The sequence below is a fragment of the Lontra canadensis genome, unplaced genomic scaffold, assembly GCF_010015895.1.
Source record: "Lontra canadensis isolate GAN:19392208 unplaced genomic scaffold, GSC_riverotter_1.0 scaffold19, whole genome shotgun sequence".
Taxonomy (NCBI): Eukaryota; Metazoa; Chordata; class Mammalia; order Carnivora; family Mustelidae; genus Lontra; species Lontra canadensis.
Window position 1 is genome coordinate 14,919,596 of NW_022631013.1, and position 22,977 is coordinate 14,942,572.

Sequence of the window (22,977 nt, forward strand, 5' to 3'; positions counted from 1 at the left end):
TGACATATTTAGTGGTGAAGTGTCATTATGTCTGCAAGCTGCTGTCAAGAGTTTCAGCAAAAATATGAGTGTGGTGGGGGTTAGGCAGGGGAAAGAGAGGGTACGAAAGACCAAAAAGGCAAAACATAGACGATCGGCGTCCCTATGTAAAGGTAGAGGATGTTCACTGCACTTTCTTTTAATTTTTGTAGGCTTAAATATTTTTCCAAAAGACTGGAAGAAAATTTGGAGGAAAGGTAGAAATATTAAGTAGAGCAGCAAAAACACTGCATTAAAAAATAATGTCTGTGACTGATTGGAATACAGCCCATTTAATATATTTTTAAAAGATCCATGAATTCATAATGCTACTTGCATAAAAGGGAAAGACTGAGAAAGAGAGAACCCCAAACCAAACAAAATGATTCCTGGAGGTTCTCCTAGATTCCAGGCCACATGCTGGGCTCTTGGTTCCAACCGACAACAAGGGAGATGTGGTCCCACCTCCCTCCCCCCGCAAGGTGCCCCTGATGGAAGGGACTGACATTACCAGGCAAGCTCTAGGCTGAACAGAAAACTGAACCTTCGATGAAAAGGTGGGGAGACAGGTGTTACAGATGTGTCCCCTGGAGGCCATGATCTGGCTGGAGAGGTTTCCCAAGGAAGTGGTGATCAACCTGGGAATTGAGGAAAGATCGCTTTTTGCTAGTGAGGGCTGCTGGGGTGGGCTTGGCTGTGCTGAGGATCCATGTCCCCAGGACTCCAGCCACAGGCCTGGAGTTTCAGAAGACACCCAGGATGAACAAGGACATGCAAAGCCAACATTCCATCTTAGAAGGAACCAGGACACTGTGTGGGAGCCTGGGGGAAATCCGGGAACACTGTGCTGGGGTCAGCATCTGGGTAGAGTCTCGATAATCATCTAACCCAGGGTCGTTTGTCTCAGGTTGAGCGCTTCCCACTTTATAAGGCTCAATCTCTGCTTCATGGAAATAATAAATTATTTAATTGTCTTGGTAAACAGAGCCAAAGCAAAAGTCTTCTGTATAATTCAACACTAAAGTAGGCCAGGCTCTATTTAAAAAAAAAAAAAAAAAAAAAAAAAAAAGCCAACCCATTCATTATAAAACCACCCAGAGTAGAACTCCAAGTACTATATGCTTGAAATACTTAGCATAGTTATTGATTTCCACCAACAACCAGTCATCTGGTTTTTTATTTCAAAGGAACCATTTGTTTTTTATACACAACAAGTCACTGGACGAGGAATAGGTTTAAAAGTGGTGTGTGTGTGTGTGTGTGTGTGTGTGTGCGCGCGCTCGTGCGTGTACGGATGTGATGAAGGATTTACAGGGAGAAGACAGGTCCGTACTGAGAGGCTCCAGCAGGAGGCTCCTTGCCAAGGTAAGCTAGGGAGGGACCTCAGGGACACAGAGGGAGCCTCCATGGTCTCCAAAGATCCCACTCCCACAGCCTGAGGTCTGTTCACTGCAAGAAGCAGGGCAAGTCTCTTCAATCTTTGCATCTCATTTTCCTCATTCTATCCTTTTTTAGAGATTTTATTTATTTACTTGAAAGAAAGAGAACTCGAGCAGGGGGGAGGGGCAGAGGGAGAGGGAGAAGCAGACTCTCCGCTGAGCACGGAGCCTGACATGGGGCTCAATCCCAGGACCCTGAGATCCCAGGCCCAACCCAGGAGCTGGTAGAGGAGGGAATCACATGTAAGGCACAAGAGGGGAGAAGAGAGGTTTAAGGCAGGTGCTGATGGTTTTAAGCTACAAGGCTTCGGGAATAATGACATGATATCATCAGCTGACCTAACCCTCTCCCTTTATAGTAGGAGACCCGAGAGGGCAAAGGATGTGCAGAGGCCACACAGCTAGTCCCAGGCTGCTGAACCCAGATCCCAGGGCTCCAGCTCTTCCTGGAAGGTAGACCAGAAGGCCACCATGGTCCTTGAAGTGGAGGGAAGAGGAATGCAAACCATGGTACAGGCAACCCTGAGTGTCTCGTCTTATCCCATAACCAGCCCATGGTCTGCCATCCCATTGCCATGTCACAGATGAGGAGCTGAGACCAGGAGACGCTAAGTGACCTGCTCAGGGTCACCAACTAGTGCTAGAGCCTGGACATGAGCCACAGCCCATGTGATGCCAAGCCCAAGAGACTGTCCCTATAACAAGCTGACCAAGCACATTAGCACCTCTGGGCCTCTGGGCACAGCCTTATGGAATGCAATAAACATAGGGCAGTCGGTTCCATGCCATGACACAAACCCCATGCTTCCGTCCCAGAGCCCCTGCCCAGCAGCCTCCAAGCCCCCCAGGGCCCACCTCATACAAGCATCAGCACAGTCCTAGGGGGAAAACGGATGAGGACACTCAGGCTCCAGTGACAGGAAGTGGTTTGTCTCCCACCCAGCTGGGAGATGGCGGGGACAGGTGGGAAGCCAGGTCCCCTCACCCTGACCCAGTGCCCCTTCCACCACTCCTTACTGGGAGCCACAGGTCCCTTCAGTGTGCTCCTGGCCACTATGGAGTCGAGGGCCTTGCTGACTGCAGGCACATCCAAAGGTGGTGAAACACTGACTACACCTGCTTCCTCCGCATTGCCCAACCCCACAACATTCTACAAGTAGATTTGGGGGCTCGGTTATAGGTACTTCCCTTATGTCCCCTCCAGAGTCTCAATACCTACCCTTAGACCCTTCCACCTCAGCTGACACACCTGCCTTCAAAGACTCCAGGCACCTTTAATCAGGAAGAATCATCTAGAATCTTGTCAAAATTCAGATCCAGGGGTTGGGCCTGGGAGTGGGCCCTTCTGACACGCTCCCAGGTGCTGCTGCTGGTCCAGGACCCTGTGGCTTTAGGGCATCTCTAGGCCAGCATTCCCCCCCGCCCCCGTCCCCTGATGATCAGTACTGTCCAAGGCGCTTGTTAAAAATCAGCTTCTCAGGCATCCTCCCTAGGATGTGATCAGTGGACCTGGGAACCTGATTCTTAATTAATAAGCCCGAGCCCTGTCCCTACTCACCCCCTCCTCCCATGAGTCCTCCCACCAGGTATGCGCGGGCAACTGCGGAATCCACCCCCCTCGTCTGGTGCCCCAAGCCCCCAGCACACCCACCAGGGGTGACTCAGTCTCCACACCAGGGCGTGGCTCGGCCCTCCGGCAGGGCCTCTCACCCACTGTGTGTCAGAGTCACCAGAAGCTGACATGCCGGAAGCCCAGGCTCCTAGAAGTAGGACAGAGCCTGGCCAAGCTGACCAACTCGGCCCTGTGTCCCTGAGACCCCCCTGTTCCACGTTTCTTGTCCACGTTGCCTCTATCCTCTCGCCCTCTGAGCTTGCTGTCATTTTACATGTCTGTCTTCCTGGAGGGAGTTACTTGCCTGGTTCCCTCGCCAGGTCCGCCCAGTCTCAACTTGTAAATCCCGACTCAACTGCACGTAATCTGCGGTCGGGCCGCTTACTAACAGCATGAGCTGTACTGTAAGTAGCGTGTGTGATTTATTTATCTAGAATGAATTATTTACATCCCGCATATTTCCAGAAAGGGGTTGAGGCAGAGAAAGACACATCAGCAATGCGGCCATTGGGCTTACACGCTGGGAACCGATATTACTTTAGAGACCATGGTCTTGAATTAAAAATGGGGGTCAGAACCTTGAATTGAATCTTTTACCAGATGGACAGGAAGGATATGGGTTGGGGACGTTGGCAGGAATAGACCGGGAACCGCCATATGCTTGCCATGCCCTTTGCCTCTGCTTCTGTGAAAACTCAACCCGGAAAGAGCAGCCATGGCTCTTCCGGCTGCCTTGGGCTTACGCTGCCTCTCTTGCAGGCTCTCTGTTTTAATTTCACTCTTCCCAATCACCTTCATGGTCTGTGACAGCTCGTTTCACCTACGTGACTTTGAATCTGGAGGCAAATGGAGAAATTAATCTTCAAGGAATTCCCCGGCTGGGCCCTGGCGGGCACCTCAGATGGCAAAAACACCAGTCCCAGTAATAGTAACCTGAGTCCATCGGGGGCGTACAGTCTGCAAGGTGCTTCCCCCCTGCCCTAAGACCCTGCTTGTCCAACGCTCTCCAAATAGTCCCAGAAGAAGGGCAGACCTCGCCCATTTCACAGATGAGTCCGGCGATGCCCCGGGAGCCTGCCGATTTGCCCAAGCGGGGTCTGGCAAGGAGAGACATGGGAGGGACAGTGACAAAGAGCATCGGGGCTTGACAACTCTGTTCTAGCTGTTGCCTCAAACTACCTCTCCAGAACGTCCACCTGGGGCGGCAGCGTTGGGCAGTGGGAGGGACACCGGTCTGCGAGAGCCCGGAAGAGCGTAAGGCAGGCATCGATTACGCTGTTTGAGTGAGGGAATGAATAAGGCCCACCCATAATCCCTGCCTGGCCCATGCTGCGTGCTCTTAATATCCCTTCTCCCTCTCTCGCACCCCCTCTTTCTCTTTCTTATGAATCCAGAAGGTGGAAGCATTTCATAGATTATTAATGCGCTAAATGGCCCCTCTGGAGACCAGCGCCAAGAAATGGCTCCAGCCCCGCCTGGATTCTTGGCCTCTGCTGTCTTTCTTAGAGAGCAGCCGCAGGAGTTTCCAGCTGTGCTCAGTCACACTGCACCTCCTGAATGGGCTCCGTCAGGTCCATGGTCTGGCCACCCAGCCACCCCTGGGTGTGGCCGCCCCTGTGCGTGGGCTGGGTGGAAGCAGGATTCTGGCAGGGTGGGTTTTGACCCTCGGCGGGGGGTTGAGAAGTGGGTGCTGTGTGCAGCCCGAGTGTCTTGCTAAAGAACCCCCCATCTTGCCCAGGATGCCTTGGTTTCAGGGTCTCTGATGCCAGAGCAAACCACCTTGGTTGTTGATGCAAAATGGGGTGATTATACAACTCTGAGAGCTGTAATCGGAGATCGGAGATCAGCTTCTGGCAGAAAAGTCCTTTTCAGTGCAAAAGCCGCTGCTGCTCCGTAGTCCATAGGAGTTTTTTCAATTAAAGGGGAAAGCCTTCTGTGATTCTCACATTGGCAGGAAACACAAGAGGCTGGTCCCACTTTACATCAGAGAAAAGCAAGGCTGAGAGAGAGAAAATCAGACCAGATTTTGGTGGAGATGGCAGAGCACTGAGGGTGAGGCATGGGACCCAGGTTTGCTGTTATTCTGAGAACCTGGGCAAGGTCCTCTCCACGTTGGGCCTCGGTTTCCCAGTCTGTATAATGGGAACACTGGATCCAACGCTTGCCAAGACCCTACCAGCTCTGCCTTCTATGAATCTATCTCAAATTCCACAACCCACTGCTAAGTTTAAAAAATAAAAAAGCCCCAACCACCGCCCCCCCCCACAACCACAACCCTTCAACTTCTCAGGCAACCTACAGCTTTCATACGGTAATCACTTGAGACTATCAAGCCAGACGACAAAATTCCTGTTCCTGTGATGCAAATGGCATCGACCAGCAGTTTAGAGCTACCAGAATTCAGTAAATAGCAAAGGGCTTGATTGGGGGGGTTTTACTGATTTGGTTTTTTAAATGTCAAAACCAAGCATGATTTAGATTTTGCAGAAAATCAAGTCCTAAATGTTCAGGGCCATAGTTGCCAACACTTCAACAAACACAGAGTCAACATTCCCCTGTCTGCGTGACCTCCTTCCCTCCACTCCTCAGCAGAAGCATCTCCATGGATCCAGCCCCATCTCACAGATCAAAACGCTCCTCCCCCTGGTCCTGGAGGGAGCACCAAGGCGCGGGATGGGCTGCCAAGGGGAGGCTGGGACAGTGCCAGGAGACGCGCATCTACAATTTAATATTTGCTGCGTGCCTTTTAAAGGACAGGCTCCCCGGGATACAGTTCTTGACGAAATAGTGTTTGCGTTTTCCTGCCGTTTTCCTGCAAGCGGCCCTTTATCCCTTCAGGAATCTGCCTTTATTTTCATCAGCGAGACTATTTCTGTCTGCCAGCTGAAGCAGCTATCACCTAGCTCCCAAAGAAGGAGGGAGTTTTGTGCTGGTTTCTGAGGATGTCAGCCCCCTCTCACTGCCTCTCTTGTACCTTCCCTGGGCTCTGCCAGCATCTCTGGTTTTAGCTGCCCTTCCTTCATTCCTGCCCTCCACGCCCCCACCCTCGACTCGACCCCAAATTCTCCTGCCTTTTCCCCAGGCCCCATGCTCGAAAAAGGATAGACTAGGTTGGGGGGAGTCCGCAGAACTGCTCGAGGAAAGTGCAAGGTACGGTCAAAAGCCAAACCCCTTTTAGAATGCTGAAGACAGGATTCTGAGGGGGTCTGGAAAAAAGTCAAAGAACAACATGGGGTCCAGAGAGAGGAGATGTGGGGTGAGACGCAGCCGAAGGCCGTTTAGGGTCTCCCTCTGCCTTCTTTACCAAGGGACTGCAGGTGGAGAAACACTCTTTCAGGTCTGGTGGGCTCTGATGATCTGCCCTCCCCATTCGAGACGGGACTGAGGCCTAGAAGGCAGGCAATCCAGGTCTCTGTCAGCAAGTACTCCCCAGCACCCCTCAGCACAGGAGCCAGGCCAGCGCCAAGCCCCAGGGCACAAAGCTGAATGAGAGAAGACCCTGGCCTCAGGCAGCTTCAGGCCAGACCGGACCCAGGCACAGGGCCGTACGCCATGGCGGGGGGTGGGGGGGGGTGGGGGGCTGGGTGGGATGGCACAGCGCAAGGAATGGGGGACGTCACAGGAAAAAGGGCAGCAAACTGCACCAGAAGGAAGGATCACAGTCTTTCCTGCCAGGTGGAGAGACCCCTGTCTGGGCCTGGGGACACGAAGGAGCAGGAGGAAGGTGGGGAGCAGGGCAGGGTGACCGAGCACCCTCTGACCACACCTGGGACTGTGGGCTTCATCCTGGCAGCTCTGGCATATTTGCCCTGTCTCCTCCATGCCTTTTTCCCCAAAGGGGCTGCAAAGCCCAAAGTTCTGGAGCCCGGGAGCACTTCTGAGAGCCCCTGGTGCCCCAGGCCTTCGAGTCCCAGTGTTTGGGAGGTGAATGTGCATCAGAAATCACCCGGCCTCTCCAAGAACTAATTGCATCTAAGTCTTCAGGGCTGTGGGCACTGAAATGGCAGCGGAGGTGACGAATAGGTCTATGCCCTTAAGACATCTGCTGAGTCCCTCAGCCTGGACCCAATGAGTGGGGCCCGGGAATGGGTATTAGCAAAGTCCCATCCCCAGCCCCCAGAAGTGACCCTTATGACATGGTTTGAGAGCCTGCAACCTGGTCTATGATAACTCTCTATATTAGATCTCCCAGCAGCAGGCCTGGATGAGACTAAAACGTTCGGGCAACTTTGGGTAACAGGGAACCCCCTACTTCACAGCCAGGCGGCTGGCGCCATGCTGGATGCCTCCAGCGATAAGGGCTTGCTCGCAGAAAGTGGAGGCTCCCTCCTCACTAACCAGCCATTGCTCCTGCATCTCCCACCAACATCACCAAGAACCGGCAACATCTCTCACAGAGCCACCAGGGTCTGGAGGCGCAGACTCTGGCGTGTCCTCCAGTCTGAACATGCCATCTCCCACGGCCAGACCCTGCCCCTCCCCAGACGCCTGCCAGCCTGTGCCCTAACAGGTCCCTGCCAGGGAGGTCCAGCTCTGAGCTCCCCCGGGGGGCAGCATTTGACCAGCCTGGGGAGGGACAGAGCCTGCACGTCACAGCCTGGACTCTTAAGATGGTCCTCACACCTAGCTGGAGGAGCTAACGTTCCCAGTGGCCGAGTGACTCACATCGTGACTTAAACAATATTAGGCTCTCGACACAGCAACCAGGAATCAAGAAGCCTGGCAAAAGGCAAAAGTTAAATTTAACCGGTTTTGGCACCAGGCTGAATTTTCACCCCTCCGTCGTGCGAATCCCTATTTTTGTGGCACGAGGAAACAGAAACAAGTGATTACACATTCCAGGCTGTCTCTGTCCAGCAAGCATTGTTCCCCCAAAGGGCAGTCAGAGCTCCTTTTCAATTACACAAATTACATGCATTTTCCCATTTGCGGAACTCTGTTTGGGAGCCCAGTTTTGAATAAGTTAAGGGATTCATTGAATCCCTTGAGTGAATGGAGGCCCACTCCTCCAGCCCCTGCACCATCTCCACAAGCCAGCTCAGCCTCTCAGAGGTGGGGAGGGGGCCCGGAGGTCCCCAGAGTCTGCCTTCCTGGAACGTAGAGGGAAGCAGAAGCTCCAAGACTCCTTCCTATCAAGATCACGGTCTTTGCGGCTCCACGTCCCTCGGCTGGCTCCGCAGGCTGGGGGAATGTCTACTCTCCTGGGCTCAGCCTATGATTCTGCCTCCGAGGTCCCCAGAGCTCTCCAAACTGCCAGGAACCATCCAGTTCCCTGCCCCTTGGCACCCCCGTCGGTATAGAGCGGGAGCCCTTGACCTTATGCAGTCTGAGAGTGGATGTCTAGGGTGTCTGTTGGGGGGCATTATAGCAATGCAGGGTGAGCCTGTGGCAGTGGGGACCAGGAATCTGCATTCCCTCCTGCGACCTCCACCTTCCCAGGATCACGTCCACATGGAAGGAAACTATTGCCGTGGAGGGTTTCAGGCTCCACAGCCTGTGCCCTGCATTTAGCTCAGTTCAGCACTCAGTGAGGACCTGCTGGGTGCCAGGCCCTGTGCTAGGCACTGGGAACTGGGGGATGAAGAAAATGGGGGCCCCTGGCCCCCCAAGAAGCTTGTATTCTAGTAGGGAACACCTAAAAATAGAGTAAAACGTTTCCTATGAAATGTAATTCTTTTACTGACAAAATATCGTATGCAACAGAAGTGACGTAAAACCACGTTTCCTGAATTTCTCTTCGTCATTACTCTCCTGAAAAGCCCTTGTAGACATGTTTTCCTAATCCTGCACCACTCATGAAATTTTAATGCCGCAGATACTATAGATCTACTTATGGGGACGCCTGGGTGGCTCAGTGGGCTACAGCCTCTGCCTTCAGCTCGGGCCATGATCCCGGGGTCCTGGGATTGAGCCCCGCATCGGACTCTCTGCTCAGCGGGGAGTCTGCTTCCTCCTCTCTGCCTGCCTCTCTGCCTACTTGTGATCTCTGTCTGTCAAATAAATAAATAAAATATTAAAAAAAAAAGATCTACTTATGTACTGTATATATCTCTGTGCTTTGTACATAAAAAAGAGTAGGCTGTTTTGCCCCCTCCCCACAAGAACCAACTCACAGCCAGCTTGCAGGAGATGGCTTTCATAGAGCAGGCTTTATTGAGGAAGGAGCCATTAATTTACCCTGGGGCTATGCGAGGCACAGAAGGAAAGGGATCAGGAAAGGTATCCCAGAGAAAGAGGTAATTACCCAGGGTATTGAAGGCTGAGCAGAAGTTCCTTAAAACAGAGAAGGGACTTGGCATGAAACCTCCTTTGCTGGGCAACTTGTGCTCCGCCTTCTTCCCAGAATCCCTCCTTCCTGTGGTAGTCAGCCTTCAAGATGGGCCCCAGCGATTTTCACTTCCCACTGCAGCTTGTTTTGTCCTCTCCCATGATAAATAAGAGCTAATTTGTATGACCAAGAGCATAAGGCATAAACGACAGTGTGCAACTTCTGAAGCAAGGTCCTAAAAGAATTTCCCACCCTACCCTGGTCTCTAGATGGGTAGCTTTGGGGGAAACCAGCTACCATGCCATGAGGACACTCTAGCGGCCTTATGGAAAGACCTGCAGGAGACACCGACGTGCCCCCACCCCTGCGTGAGGGAGGCGCCTGGGGAGGGGGTTGCTGATCCTCCAGTCCCAGTCAAACCCTCAGACGATGCTACAGCCCAGTCTCCGAATCTTCCAGCTAGATCCCAAACATCACGGAGCAGATGTAAGCCATCCTCTGGGTCTGAAATTTCTGACCCGAGGAAATAATGCAGTAACGATTACTGTTGTTTTAAGCCACTAAATCTGGGCATGAGTCATTACACAGTGATAACTGACACAGTCCCGTCTTTGTAACTCGGTCTCCTGTCTTGTCAGCTTCTCAAAGCTGGAGGCCTTCCTTGCTCATGCTGAAGCCGGTTGGCTCTGGCTGGCAAGCCAGGAGTTTCTAACATTGTACTCGCTCCGGCAGCTCCTCAGAGAATTCTGAGGGGTAAACCATTCCAAGTGAGGATATGGAAAGGCCCGGAAGCTCCCTGGCTTCCTCTCTGGGCAGGAACCCTCCACGGAACTTGGCCTGCCATGTCTGAGCAAAATGTCTATCTGCATGGAGGTCTTTCCAGCCCTCCATCCCTTCCTTCCTCCTTCCATCTCTCTGATCATTCAACAGACATATAATAAGGTCTGTGGAGCGTTAAGCACCAGGAAAAACAGGAGGAACTCAGGCCCAGTTTCCCTTCTTATGGAGCTCACAGCCCGGAGCTTACATGCCCCCCACATGTGCAAAGCCCTAAAAGAGGGACAGGCCAAGAAAAAGAATTTTTCTAGAGGGGCTACCTGAGAGATGAGAGTAAGGAAAAGCTTCTTGGAAAAGGCAGCTTTTAAGCTGATTATCCAAGGATGGGTGACCCACTGGGCATGAGGAGAATGGGGCATCTCAGGCAGGGGGTGGAGGGCAGGGAACAATGTGGCTGGAAAGACCCAGAATGCTGAGGCGTTGAGGTATTCAACTCAGGGAGCAGAAGGAGGCAGGTGCAAGAAGGAACATTTAGTGCTTAGGATAGGCCAGACCTGGCGCTAACCACAATCTCATCCCTGAATTCATAGAGCGGTCCTATGAGATCAGTCCTCTCCCGCCCCCGGATTCTACAGGTGAGGGGCTAAGGCTCAGAGGGGCAGTGCCCAGCCCGGCTGCACAGGGAGTGGAGCGTGTTCCTCAGTATTCAGGAAAGGAAGCTCAAACACAGAGAAAGTGACCCGGCCAAGGTCTCCCAGCTGTTTGCAGGCACCTCGAGGCTCGAAGCCAGGGGAGTGGCACTGGGTCCCAGGCACGTGCTTATGTTTGCATCACAGCACGCCAAGCTGCTCTTCTGGCCTCCTCTCCTGTTGCATCCACCCACACTCAGCGTGGCCCGCTCAGGCCACCACGAGTGACTCACTGCTCCCCAGGCCCACATACTCCCCCACCTCCCGCTTCAGAGCGCCCGGTTTCCTCTGCTGGCAACGCTCTCCTCCACGGCTCCAGCTGTCCAGCATCCTCTCCTCCTTCCCAGCCAGCTCCACATCGCTACTCTGGGAAGCCTTCCTTGCCCGTGCGCTGAGTGGGTGGCCCTCCCCAGGACCTCACCCCTTCTTCCTCATACCTCAGTCACGGGTAGCTCCGGCCTCCCTCTGGGCCGTGAGGTCGGGGCTCTACCTCCAGCTCCTCATGCAAGCAGGGCCAGACTCCCTGAGCTCCTCAGTCAACAGGAATGCAGGGAAACCCGATCTGCTGTGGTCAGGCTTCGATGGCCTCCTCATTCTCACCCCGGCTCCCCAGTGACCCGTCCTCTGCTCCCTGAATGAGCCAAGTTCTTCCCCAGCACAGGCCATCTGCATTGACCATTCCAGCCACCCAAACCGCTCCTTCTCATGCTACAGGTCTCAGCTCAAATGTCACCTCTGCCAAGAGGCACTCCCCAACTGCCTTGGGACGGTCGCCACTAGTCCCATCACTCTGACTATTTCTGTCCTGGCTGTTTCCTACCATAGGCTCAGTTCGAGACTCCCTGAGTTTAAATCCTTGCTCTGTTACCTATGCGCTGAGGGTCCTTGTGCCAGTCACTAGGCTTCTGCGTGCCCAGGTTTTCTGATTTATAAAATGAGGGCGATAATACTGGCCACAGCACAGACAACAGGTGTAAGGACTGAATCAATGCAAAGAAGTGCTCAGAACAGCATCTAGTAGGTTCTAAGTCTGGCACGCATACGGCACCAGTGTCGGCTCTTAGTAGGGTGACCTGTTCACTTGCTCGCTGCCTGCCTCCCTCCTAGCACATAGGCTCTGAACAGGTAGATGCCCACCCTGTCCTGTCAGCACTGTGTTCCCAGAGTCTACCAAAACCCCAGGTGCAGAATAAGCTGAACATTCTCTCTGCTGGATGGCCGGATGGCCAGAGCAAAGACCCATACACACGGCGTGAGCCACCCCTCATCTTTCCACGCCCTTCTTCTCCCGTTCCAAACAACACCTGACACTAGCGAGGTTTGCCTCCATCAGCCCATGTCCTCCCTGGCTGGCTGGTGTAGGACCTTAGCCAGTGTAAAGAGTGCACCCTGGCCAGGAGCCCCGGCGAAGCCCTGTGTGCAGTGTTTGGGGGGGTGTCTTGATGCACAAGGCCATGTCAGTGGGGGAGGGGGGCTCAGCAGCAAGTTGAGAAAGGCCCATCTGATCAGGGAACAGTGAGAGCAGGGCTCAGAGGCCGGAAGGTGCAAGATGCCTTTGGCGAAAGGGCGGGCGGTCACGAGGGGCTGAGGCATGGACAGAATGGCAGGGATAGAAGAGGACACTGGGCAGGCAGACCGGCTGGACATTGGTGACAGAGTCAGGCTAGGATGTCATTGAAAGATTCCAAACACGCAGTGGGGGTGTTGGGGTTACCCCAAGGAGACCCACCGTGTGGGCCTTGCCAGCACCAGCCCGGGGGAGGGGGTCAGTCCAGGAGGTGGGGCGGCGGGGGGCTGGGCAATCAATCCTCCAGAGAAGAGTCAGGGAGGCCTGACCCGGGCAACTCAGGAGCTAGGTTGTACCAGGAGCCATTCCTGCAAAAGACTGGTGGCTAAGGACAATCCCCCAACCAAAGACGACCTGGACCTTACCTGCACTAGATTCCAGCCTTGGAGGGACTCCGCAATGATGGACGTAACAGATGGACAGACTCCTCCAAACACCATCAAGTGGTTCGGCCCATATTTTATTGCATCGTAGAAGGCTTTCAACCCTTTCGCGTTATCACACTGGAAAGCAAGAGACAGAAAGAGGAACCCAAATTAGAAACAGCTTTCCCCAGGGGCAGGGGCCCAACGGTGGACTCACACAAACAAATTTCCTCATGGGAAACCGGCTGGGTTTCAGCTCCCCTCTTGGGAGGCCTCTCTCGAAGCCAGCCCTGGGCCCAGACGACAAGCTCAGCGAGTGTGATGTTGGTACCCCCCAGCCCAGCTCTCTTCCCGCTGAGCACCCTCCCAATCCAGGACCTCTGCCTCTGTGGCTATCTCCCTGCTCTGCACACTGAGGAAAGGGCCCCAAAATGTCTTCCTCTGGGGTCTCCACCTTCCTGCAGTCATTTACATGTTAAAAGGGCACAAATCCACACCCATTAGAATGTCTAGCAACAAAAAAGCACAAAATGTAAGTGTTGGCGAGGAAGCCAAGACACGCAGAGAAATGGGGATGCTGGTGCTTTGCTGGGGGAATGTACAATGTAGTATTGCAGGACTCCAAAACCTTAAACAGGATTACTGTACGAGCCGGCATTCCGCTGCTGGGTAGACAGACCAAGATCCGGGAGCCAAAGAACCAGAAGCAGGGACTCCAAGACGTATCTGCACACCCACGTTCATAGCAACACGATTCACAATAGCCAAAAGGGGAAAACAACCCAAATATCCTTCAAGAGATGAAGGGATAAACGAAATGCGGTATAGACACACAACGGAGTATTTTTCAGCCATAAAAAGGAAGGAGACCCTGGCGCATGCTACAACACAGAGGAACCTTGATGACATTATACTAAGTGAAATAAGCCAGATGCAAAAGGACAGCTATTGTAGGATTCCACTTAGATGAGGTCTCTAGAGGAGTCAAATTCATAAAGACAGAAAGCAGAATGGTTGCTGCTGGGGGCTGGGGGAGAAGGGCATGGGGAATCAGTGTTTAACGGGGAGGATGGGAACGTTCTGGAGATGGATGGCGGTGATGGTCGCACAGCCTCATGAATGTACCTGATGCCATTCCACTGTGTACTTAACGAATGGTTAAAATGGTTAATCTTATGTTCTGCATAATTTATCACAATAAAAAAAGAAGGAAGAAGAGGAGGAGGAAAAAGGGGAGGAAGAAAAGGAAAAGGAGGAGGAGGAGGAAAATCTAGAAGGAAGAATTCGCTCAGCAAACACTTGCCATGCACTGTCATGTTTAGTCCGGGGCTGGGTACTTAGGCAACATACAAGCTGGACCCAGCCCCCTGCCCAGGTGCTTGCATCCTAGAGTGGAAACCTGAGCCCTAAAACAGATCCCAGCAACCCAATATGGAAATTAACCGGGACAAATGTCCTCAAATGTTACTGACTTCCACCTGCACCTCTGTCACTCAAGCCGTGTCGTCATCTCTTCCCTGCACAGAGGCACTGACGCCTAGCTGGGCTTCTCGCTTCCCCGGGGGTCCAGGTAAGCCTGCTCACCACCCAGCCGCCTTCTGGGGGTGCTTTGTAAAACATAAACCAGTCTTTCTGGTGGTCCTGCTTTCCGTGCACTTAAAGCCCATCTCCTTAGCAGAATGTTGATTCTCAAAAGGTTAAAAAACATAACTCTCATGAAAATTGAGACTGGGTACATGTCAACCTTTTATTTAACTCATTAACAAGGGGATCTGCAGAATGACAAAGTAGATTCAAAAGGAAACTTGAGTGACCAGGATTTTTATAGTGAAAGGAAAAGTAAGAATAAGGTAAGATTGCCAAATCAGGTACAAAACTGGTTAATGTCCTATAGGGCAATAAAAGTAACTTTGGGGACAGAAAAGAAAATCCCTACAGATTGGCACATCATGTCAGTTGTAGAGAATTGTAAAGTGTCTAGGGCTTAAATTCCCCCAGTCAGATGACTCTTAAGCAGGGCAGCTAGAAGAGGCTCTAAGTGTTAGGCTAAAGGGTTATCTAATAACTGTTTTGTATTATTTACAAGTTTGGTATCAGGGTCTGAACCCTCCCTATCATCATGGATACAGAAGCCACAAGGTCCAATCCTGCCTCCCACTCTGACCTCATTTCCCTCCACTCTCTCCCTTGCTCACCAACTACAGCTCACCCAGCCTTCTTTCTGCTCCTTGAAATGGAAATCAATTTCCTTCCTGCCTCTGGGCCTTTGCACTTGCTGTTTTCTTTGCCAGCAACAACATTCCCTTGGTTCTCAGCATGGTTCACTCCTTCTCATCATCCAGGTCTCAGCATAGCTGTTACCGCCTCACAGACCTCATCACTGTCCCCCATCCAAAATGTCCCCCACCACCAGCCCCACCCTAACATGCCACCTTATTTATTGCCCTAAGGCAGTTCTTAAAATTATCTGAAATCATCCTGTTTTTTTGTTGCCTGTAGATTGACTGACCTCCCGAATAGAATGTAATCCCCTGAAGGCAAGATTTTTGTCACTGTTTTCACAGCTGATGCCCCCAGAGCAGGGGGAGGGGAGGGGCTGGGCTTTGGACACCTGGGGATGGCAGCAAAGGGCCTGGACAAGGGCTGAGGGGCCAAGCAAGGGTGCTGGATTGCAGCCTGCAGAGATTTGGGAAATAATGCCACTTTAAAAGTTAAATTTAATTTAAAAAATGACCATGCTAAATTTTTTTGCCAAGAAAGAAAGAGAGAGAGGAAAACAAAAGGTGGGAAGGGAGGAGGAAGGGAGAGAAGAAAAACTAAAGTTCTTATTCTAAAGAACTTCTCAAAAAGTTCTTATTGTTTCCTGGGGGCCTCTATTTAATGTCCCCATTCCTTGATTGAAAGCAACATTCTCCAACCTCAGCAGAACATGGCAGATATAACAGAGCAGGTCATGTTTTAATTGTTTCTACCATGATTTCCAGAATCATTTCCCATTTTAATACATTCCTGTAATTATTTTAGCTTGTTTTCTAATCTGTAGCTAATGACAATGATAATACAGTACTGCAAGATTTATAATCAAAGTTGCATTAAAATAATATTAGCAACAACGAACTTACTAATACTTGTTTGCTCTGCAAACATTTCCCCGGCCCCTTGTCTGGGCAAGATTCTGTAATGATGATATTGTCCTGACTTCTCACAAATACACAGCTTTTGAATGTCAGCTCAAGAATAGGAGAATATTTGACAACCAGTATTTGAACTGATGGAACCTTCTAATGTTTGCAAATGTTTATCTGACTCCGTTTTCACCAGGCTGGGTGTGGATGGCAGAATTTTGGCCCCCAGGACCTGTGCCTTTGCTTTTACTCTCACGAATAATTATGTCACATGCAAAACCTGTGCAGATATCATTAAGGTTTCTTACCAGCTGACCTCAAAGAATTATCCAGGTGATCTATGTAATCACACAAGCCCTGAAAAGCAGAGATCTTTTCTGCTGGTAGCCAGAGTGAAATCAGAGGTTCCAAGCATGAGATACATTCAGTGTGCCTGTTGGCTCAAAGATGAAGGGGGCCACAGGTCAAGGAAACGGGGGCTTCAGTCCTACAATCAAAAAGACTTGGCTCTTCCCCAGGTGAGCCTCCAGTTAAGAACCCTGCCCAGCTAACACTTTGATTTTCAACCTTCTGAAGTCCCGAGCAGAGGGCGCAACACAATCACACAGTGCCCGGGCGTCTGACCCCTGTGAGCGAGGTTGTGGCATAAACCACGAAATCTGCTATCGTCTGTTAGGGCAGCAACAGGAAACTCACATGGTGCAGTAAAAGGAGAAAAGTAAGAATAACAGAATGAGGTTTTCCTTAAAGATAAGTGTATTCCATTTTAAAAACCATCCTTAATTTATAGATCCTTCCTAGTTTTTGTGATGTTGAAATGTTTTTCTGTTATAAAATTACAGATGATGGGAGGGTTTTGTTCTTAATGTCCTGATGTGACAAAATAACGTTTGTGTTTTTTTTTTAAGATTTTATTTCAGAGAGAGAGCAGGGGGAGCAGCAGGCAGAGGGAGGAGCAGGCTCTCTGCTGAGCAGGGAGCCCGATGTGGGGCTTGATCCCAGGACCCTGAGATCATGACCTGAGCCAAAGGCAGATGCTTAACCAGCTGAGCCACCCAGAAGCCCCCAAAATAAAGCGTGTGGTCTTTTTTTTAATCTAAGTTTCTCTTCCATGCCCCTTCCACGCTGCGCTCTAAGTTAGCTTTTACTGATGTGTGAAATCCAAACACGTGGGCATCGCTCATCTAGCCAGCCCTGTACCCTCATTTTCGGATGCACACCGAGGACCAGAGGACGGAGGGAAGGGAGGGGGTTTGTCACAGTCCTATCAGGACTGGGGAAGGGTTTTCACGAGTCCCAGTTCAGAGCTTCTCAATAATCTGAACTCACCTCACCAGGCCAACAGGATGTTAAAGCTAGCAGTGTTCTGGAAAGGACCACTTCCCCCAGGATAATGCTTCCAGCTTCAGCGCTGTGGACCTGAGGCAGGATAAGCCACCTCCTGGGCACCAAGCACACTGTTTCGGCTTCCCTGCAGGGAACACATTGATAGCGACTACCAAATAAGAATCACATGGACCTATCTGTCCCATTTTAGCGGCTATGCTTCCTCATTCTTACTTCTGATACTGTATCTTTGTGCCTTGTACCAATAGTGTCCTAATTAGAGAGACTTTCCAGCCAACCAAAGCTGAGTCTTTGTGGCTAGACCAGCTTGGAGCTTGTCAGGCGGAGCCCCTTGGGCACCTAGGACCTGGAAGAGACGTGGAGCCAGCAAGGAGCCCTCTGGGCTCTCTGCCTTCACTTCAGCCAGAGCTCTCCGTGTATCTCTCCTGTCTTCAGCATCCAGGTTCCCTGTGCTACTTAATTGGAGAAGGGGATTCTATTGCTAGCGGCATAAAATGCCTGGAAACCAGGGAGGGAAGGACCCCAGAGGTTCTTGCCGGTGTATGATTTTTGTCTTTAGCCTAGGAAGGGCAGGCAAGTGTCCCAGAGGCGAGGCTGGGTGAGCCAGTCGCTTGAGCACACTCCCTCAAAGCTGACCCACTGCACATTGGTTTGGCTGATAATCAATTCACCAAATCACCAGGGGAATTTCTCTAAGTGTGAGTTTCCTGAGGGACTCCTCGCAGACACTTCACACGGCCATTTCAGGAGGATTCGTCCTTCCGGCTCTAGTGAAAGTCAATTTCACCTGTATTTCACATTTCAGTCCCTCCTAAAGGCTGCACCCAGAGACGTCCCCCTAATGCCTGTGTATTACCGTCCTCTTCTTGCAGACTTCAGACCCTCCCTTGCATGAGCCGGGGAGATGCCAAAGCTTCTCTACTCCCCCATTTAAGGTGTCTGTCAGATGGCTTTTAGTGAGCCGGTCACTGGACAAAACTATCATTCTGAGAAACTGTTTATGGCAAGTTGTCTCTGAGTGCTTTGGCTTTTGATGAATTGCTCTCAGAGCCCCTGTACAGGGGTTCTCGTGTCCTGGAAGAAAGCTATGGGCTTTATCATGTTCTCCGACTTCCCCACCTCTCCAACTAGAACCTTCCCACCTGCTCACATTCTCATGCAGAAGTTCAAAGCTTATGGACAATGGGCCACAGCCTCTGATCTGCAGTTTTGCAACCTGGACATGGGCTCTGGCACACAGTAGGCCCTCAGTAACTACTGCTTCCCCGGCCCCCACTCCCCTTTCCTCTCCGGTATGTTTCCTCTTTGCCTTCCACAGATTCCACACCTATGGCAGCTCACTGCCCCCAAACTCCCTGCCTGGAAATTTCATTTCCAATGGCTCCTCCTTTCCAGTAAGGACGCACTTGTCACAGAGAAATCATAATTGGCACATATAGGCTCTTAAAATTCAGCACCTATAAAGGGGACTAGATCCAAAAGCCATGAAAATCCATTTTTTAAATTTTTAAATTCATTTTTTAAATGAAAAAGTAGAACTCTGGAATACATTCCATTTCTCACTTAAAATCTCATTTTTAAAGAATTTAAATACTTTCTTTGACTTCAAAATTTCAAAGCAAATGTTGCTGAGAGTTAAAATGTAAAAATGCCAAGAAAATGTCAGAGCTAATAACGACCAATTTGAAACTGAGAATTACTCTGTACAGAATTTCAGACTTGAAGGAGAATTTAAACACTGATATGTCCAACCTGTCCCAGATACAAAGTCCTCCTCTGTGGCCCTGCTCCAGGAGCAGTCAGCATCTGCTTACATCCCTCCAGTGACAGGAGTCTCACTCCTGAACCGGAGAGCTTAGTGGTCCTTGGTGAGCCAGCTCTGCTTCTTAGAAAGTCTTAAAAATCACCCTCCTTTAACACTTAAGTTCTCATCCTAGAGCAGAGGTTAGCAAACTTTTCCCGTAAAGGGCCAGGCAGGAAATATTTTAGGCTTTGGAGACCATGTGGTATCTGTTGCAACCTGTCAACCCTTTGGAGCACAGAAGCAGCCATAGAAAATACATTAAAAAAAAAAAATGAACCTGGCTGCATTCCAGTAAAATTGCATTTACCGAAACAGGTGGCAGTCAGATTTGAGCCATGGGACATAGTTTGCCCACCCCTGTTCTGGAGCCTTTTAGAATTCGTACAGTCTTCCGTTCCCATGAGAGCCCTTCAGACACCTAAATTCAGGCAGACTGACTTGACTCTAGGAGACCTTTCAGGCCAAATGACCCTTCACTCTTCTAATCATCTCCATAGGATGTGGTGTGACAGCCTTTCCATCTGTGGCCATCCTCAGCAGAGGCTTCAGAGGACAGACATTTTTAGGATGCAACCCCCACCCCCAATTCCACTATCTGCCCCGCAGATAAAGAGACAGAAAAGGGACACCAGCTAACCTGAATTGTGAACTCACTCTGTGTTCGGCATGGTACTGAGAACTTCACGTAAATTACCCTGTCCATGACAATACTGTTATAAGACAGGTACACTGGTATGATGTCCAGCCTCACTGAGAAGGAAACTGAGCACCAGAGCAGTTAAATAACCTGTCCAAGGTCACAAAAAGGGTGAGGATTCTATCCCAAGCAGTGTCACTTCACAGCACTGTTCTAGTTTAAATAAAAATACATCATTATGAAATATTTCACTTGTAGGAAAGATTATACCATACACATACAACTTACATAAAATATGAAAAAGAGTAATAGGAACCTCCAGTATACCCAATACCCAGCTTGTGTGGAAGCCTGTGTGGTCACCCTCCTTCACTCAGGGGGTGCCCCTAGTCTGGATTTAGCCTTCCTTGCTTTTCTTTTTTTAAAGATTGTATTTATTTATTTGAGAGACAGAGAGAGAGCACAAACTGGGGGAGAGGGAGGAGAAACAGGCTCCCCGCTGAGCAGGGAGACCGATGCGGGGCTCGATCCCAGGACCCCTGGATCATGATCTGGGCCGAAGGCAGATGCTTAACTGACTAAGCCACCCAGGTGCCCCTTTCTTGCTTTTCTTTATTGTTTCATTACACATTTATGTTTCCTAAATGCTATATCATATAATGTTACTTGTTTCTGAATGTGTATATATATGTAGAATCAGGCTGTATATTTTGCTTGAAACTTGAACTGAACACCTCTGTATGGCTTCGCATTGTTTGTGAGATGTTTGTGGCTGAACGTGAGGGCAGTTCATTCATTTTTAGAGCTGTGTAGTATTCCCAGGTAGGATTATGTCATGCTTTATCTGCTCCTTGCCCTGTTGATGGGACACTTGGATTGTTACCCGTATTTTATTTGGTTGCTGTTATAAATAAGATGTTTGAAAATGTCTGTATGTGTCCCCTCGCACATATGTGCAGAGCTCCTCTAGCATCTAAACCTGGAAATGGAATTGTTAAATCACAGGATTTCCCACATTTTTTCAAAGTGATTTTATCCATTGACACTCCTACTGTCAGTGTTCAAGAGGTCTCCCTTCTCCACATCCCTGCTCTTTCCCATGGCACCAGCTCTAGATTTTTGCCAATCTTGTACATATTGATGTCACTTCAATTTGTCTGTCCTTGATGGTTTAAGAGGATAGCCATCTTTTCATATGTTTATAGGTGTTTTGTTTCTTTTTTGGGGACCAGGGACTTTGCCTGTTTTTCTAGTGGGTTGTATTTTCCTTATTGATTTGTTCAGAGCATGCCTAGATGCAATGCTAAACTGAACGAAATGATCACCTCCCACATTCTGAGCATGGACTTCTATTAATGTGACCTTAGAATACAGTCCTTGTATTTGGCACCTACTTTACATAGACCTTAATGTCGGTAAAAAAAAAAAAAAAGTACTAAATTAGCACACATAATCTTGGTAACAAAACATCTATGAAAGTTTCTTGTTGGGGATGGGGGGGAAGGAAAAGACTACTTGATGAGAAATGTAGTCAACCAAAACATGACTCAAAACCCAAATCTCAGGAACAGAGAGGCTTCTAGCTAACAAGGAGCAATTCTGAGTACTGCACCCATCTCACAGTAAACAACCAGCAAAGTGAAGAAATTAACGTAACATAAAACTCCGGAAAGAAGAGAAGGGAAAAGGAGTTGTAGGATTGCAAATTTCCTTTTCTTCCACAGGAAAATTTGGACTGATTTCATCTAACATTGAAAACTGGAGTTTAAAAACCAGGACTCAAACCTCACTGCTTTTCATTGTCTTCTATTACCCTTGATATTTTAGAAATCAGGATTTTCTGTAGTGGATCAAAATTGTGTAATGTGGAGAAATTGTATTTCCTTATTTTCTCCTGTGGCCTTCAAAAAAGTAAAAGTTGTCAGTTTTAAATAGCACATAATAATGATCTTTTTATAAAATGATTTCAGTCCATCTCTCTCCTCGTAACATATGCATGGCGACCTGTCTGGAATGAGACTCCTCTAATGTTAACAATGGTGAGATTTTGTTTTTATTTTGTTTTTTTTTTTTTAATATTTTATTTATTTATTTGATAGAGACAGAGATCACAAGCAGGCAGAGAGGCAGGCAGAGAGAGGAGGGGAAGCAGGCTTCCTGCTGAGCAGAGAGCCAGATGTGGGGCTTGATCCCAGGACCCTGAGATCATGACCTGAGCCGAAGGCAGAGGCTTAACCCACTGAGCCACCCAGGCGCCCCCAAAATGGTGAGATTTTGAATGATTTTCTTTTTACTCTCTTCCTCGTACCTATTTGTTTTACTCAAAAATTTTTCTAAATGCATGTATTATTTTTATAAAGACAGGAGGTAGTTTTTTTAACCAGTGGGCTTCTCACACTCAGCCTGCTTTTACAACCATGTTAAATCTTTCTCGTTCTGCTCTTCTGGGTTTGACTTTCTGAGCTGAAGAACAGGACTTCACATTTCTTATCGCGAAATCATGTTTAAAATTAGCCCAGCACCATGGCCAACTGAATTAAACACTGTCTTGTTTTTCCATGGAAATTCATTCATTCAGACATCTTCTGAGCCTGTATTAAGTGCTAGGAGAAACGAGTAGGTCCCCGTGATGCACAAAATTCCTCGAACAAAGTAGATACTCAAGAAACACATCTATTGACATACTAAGTTTGGAAACGCTAGGAGTGATAGTAATAATGGCATTTACTTGTACCAGGTACTAGGCTTGTTTCTTTATATATATTAACACACTTACTCCTCACAACAACACTGTGAAATATGTCCTTTTATTATTCTTATTTTAATAGATGAAGCAATTGAGGGTCAGAGAGGTGAGTAATTTGCACAAAGAATTACACAGTGAGGAAGAGGCAGAGTCAGGATACGGACATCGAATCCCCGCTCCAGCGTATCTGTGTTGTTTTCCTCCCTGGGCACACAGCGACACTACATCCTACAGCCTTCGCCACGATCACGTGTGACCACGGAGCTTTGTGCCACGGCCAGTGAGCGAGGTGATGTGCTCTCTGCCCGGGGTTGGCCTGGAAATCCCCTCCACGGGGGCTCGGCACTCTCTGTTCCAGCCACGGTATGAGTGGGGAAGACTCCAGGGTCCTCGAAGTGTGGAGCTCCCCCAGCCCTGAATCCCTGTGGCCGTCATAGGCAGGGCACTGCCACTTCAAGAAAAATGTCACAAGAAGGACTGTCTCAAGAGACGACAGCCTCTGGGAGCTGTGCCTTTGGGATATGCCCCACTCCTGCCAGGCAACATGGCCCTTGGCTGAGCAGGTGGTGGAATCGGGGCTCCC

At 49.7% G+C, this 22,977-nt stretch overlaps 1 protein-coding gene across 1 annotated transcript in view; it reads right to left on the reverse strand.

The window, feature by feature from the left end:
• Window positions 1-22,977, reverse strand: part of GABBR2 (gamma-aminobutyric acid type B receptor subunit 2) — a 336,043-nt gene that overhangs the window by 218,898 nt on the left and 94,168 nt on the right. Inside the window, exon 2 of the mRNA XM_032860690.1 lies at window positions 12,736-12,873. Within this exon, the coding sequence (XP_032716581.1) occupies window positions 12,736-12,873 (138 nt within the window). The remainder of the gene's footprint in view (window positions 1-12,735; window positions 12,874-22,977) is intronic.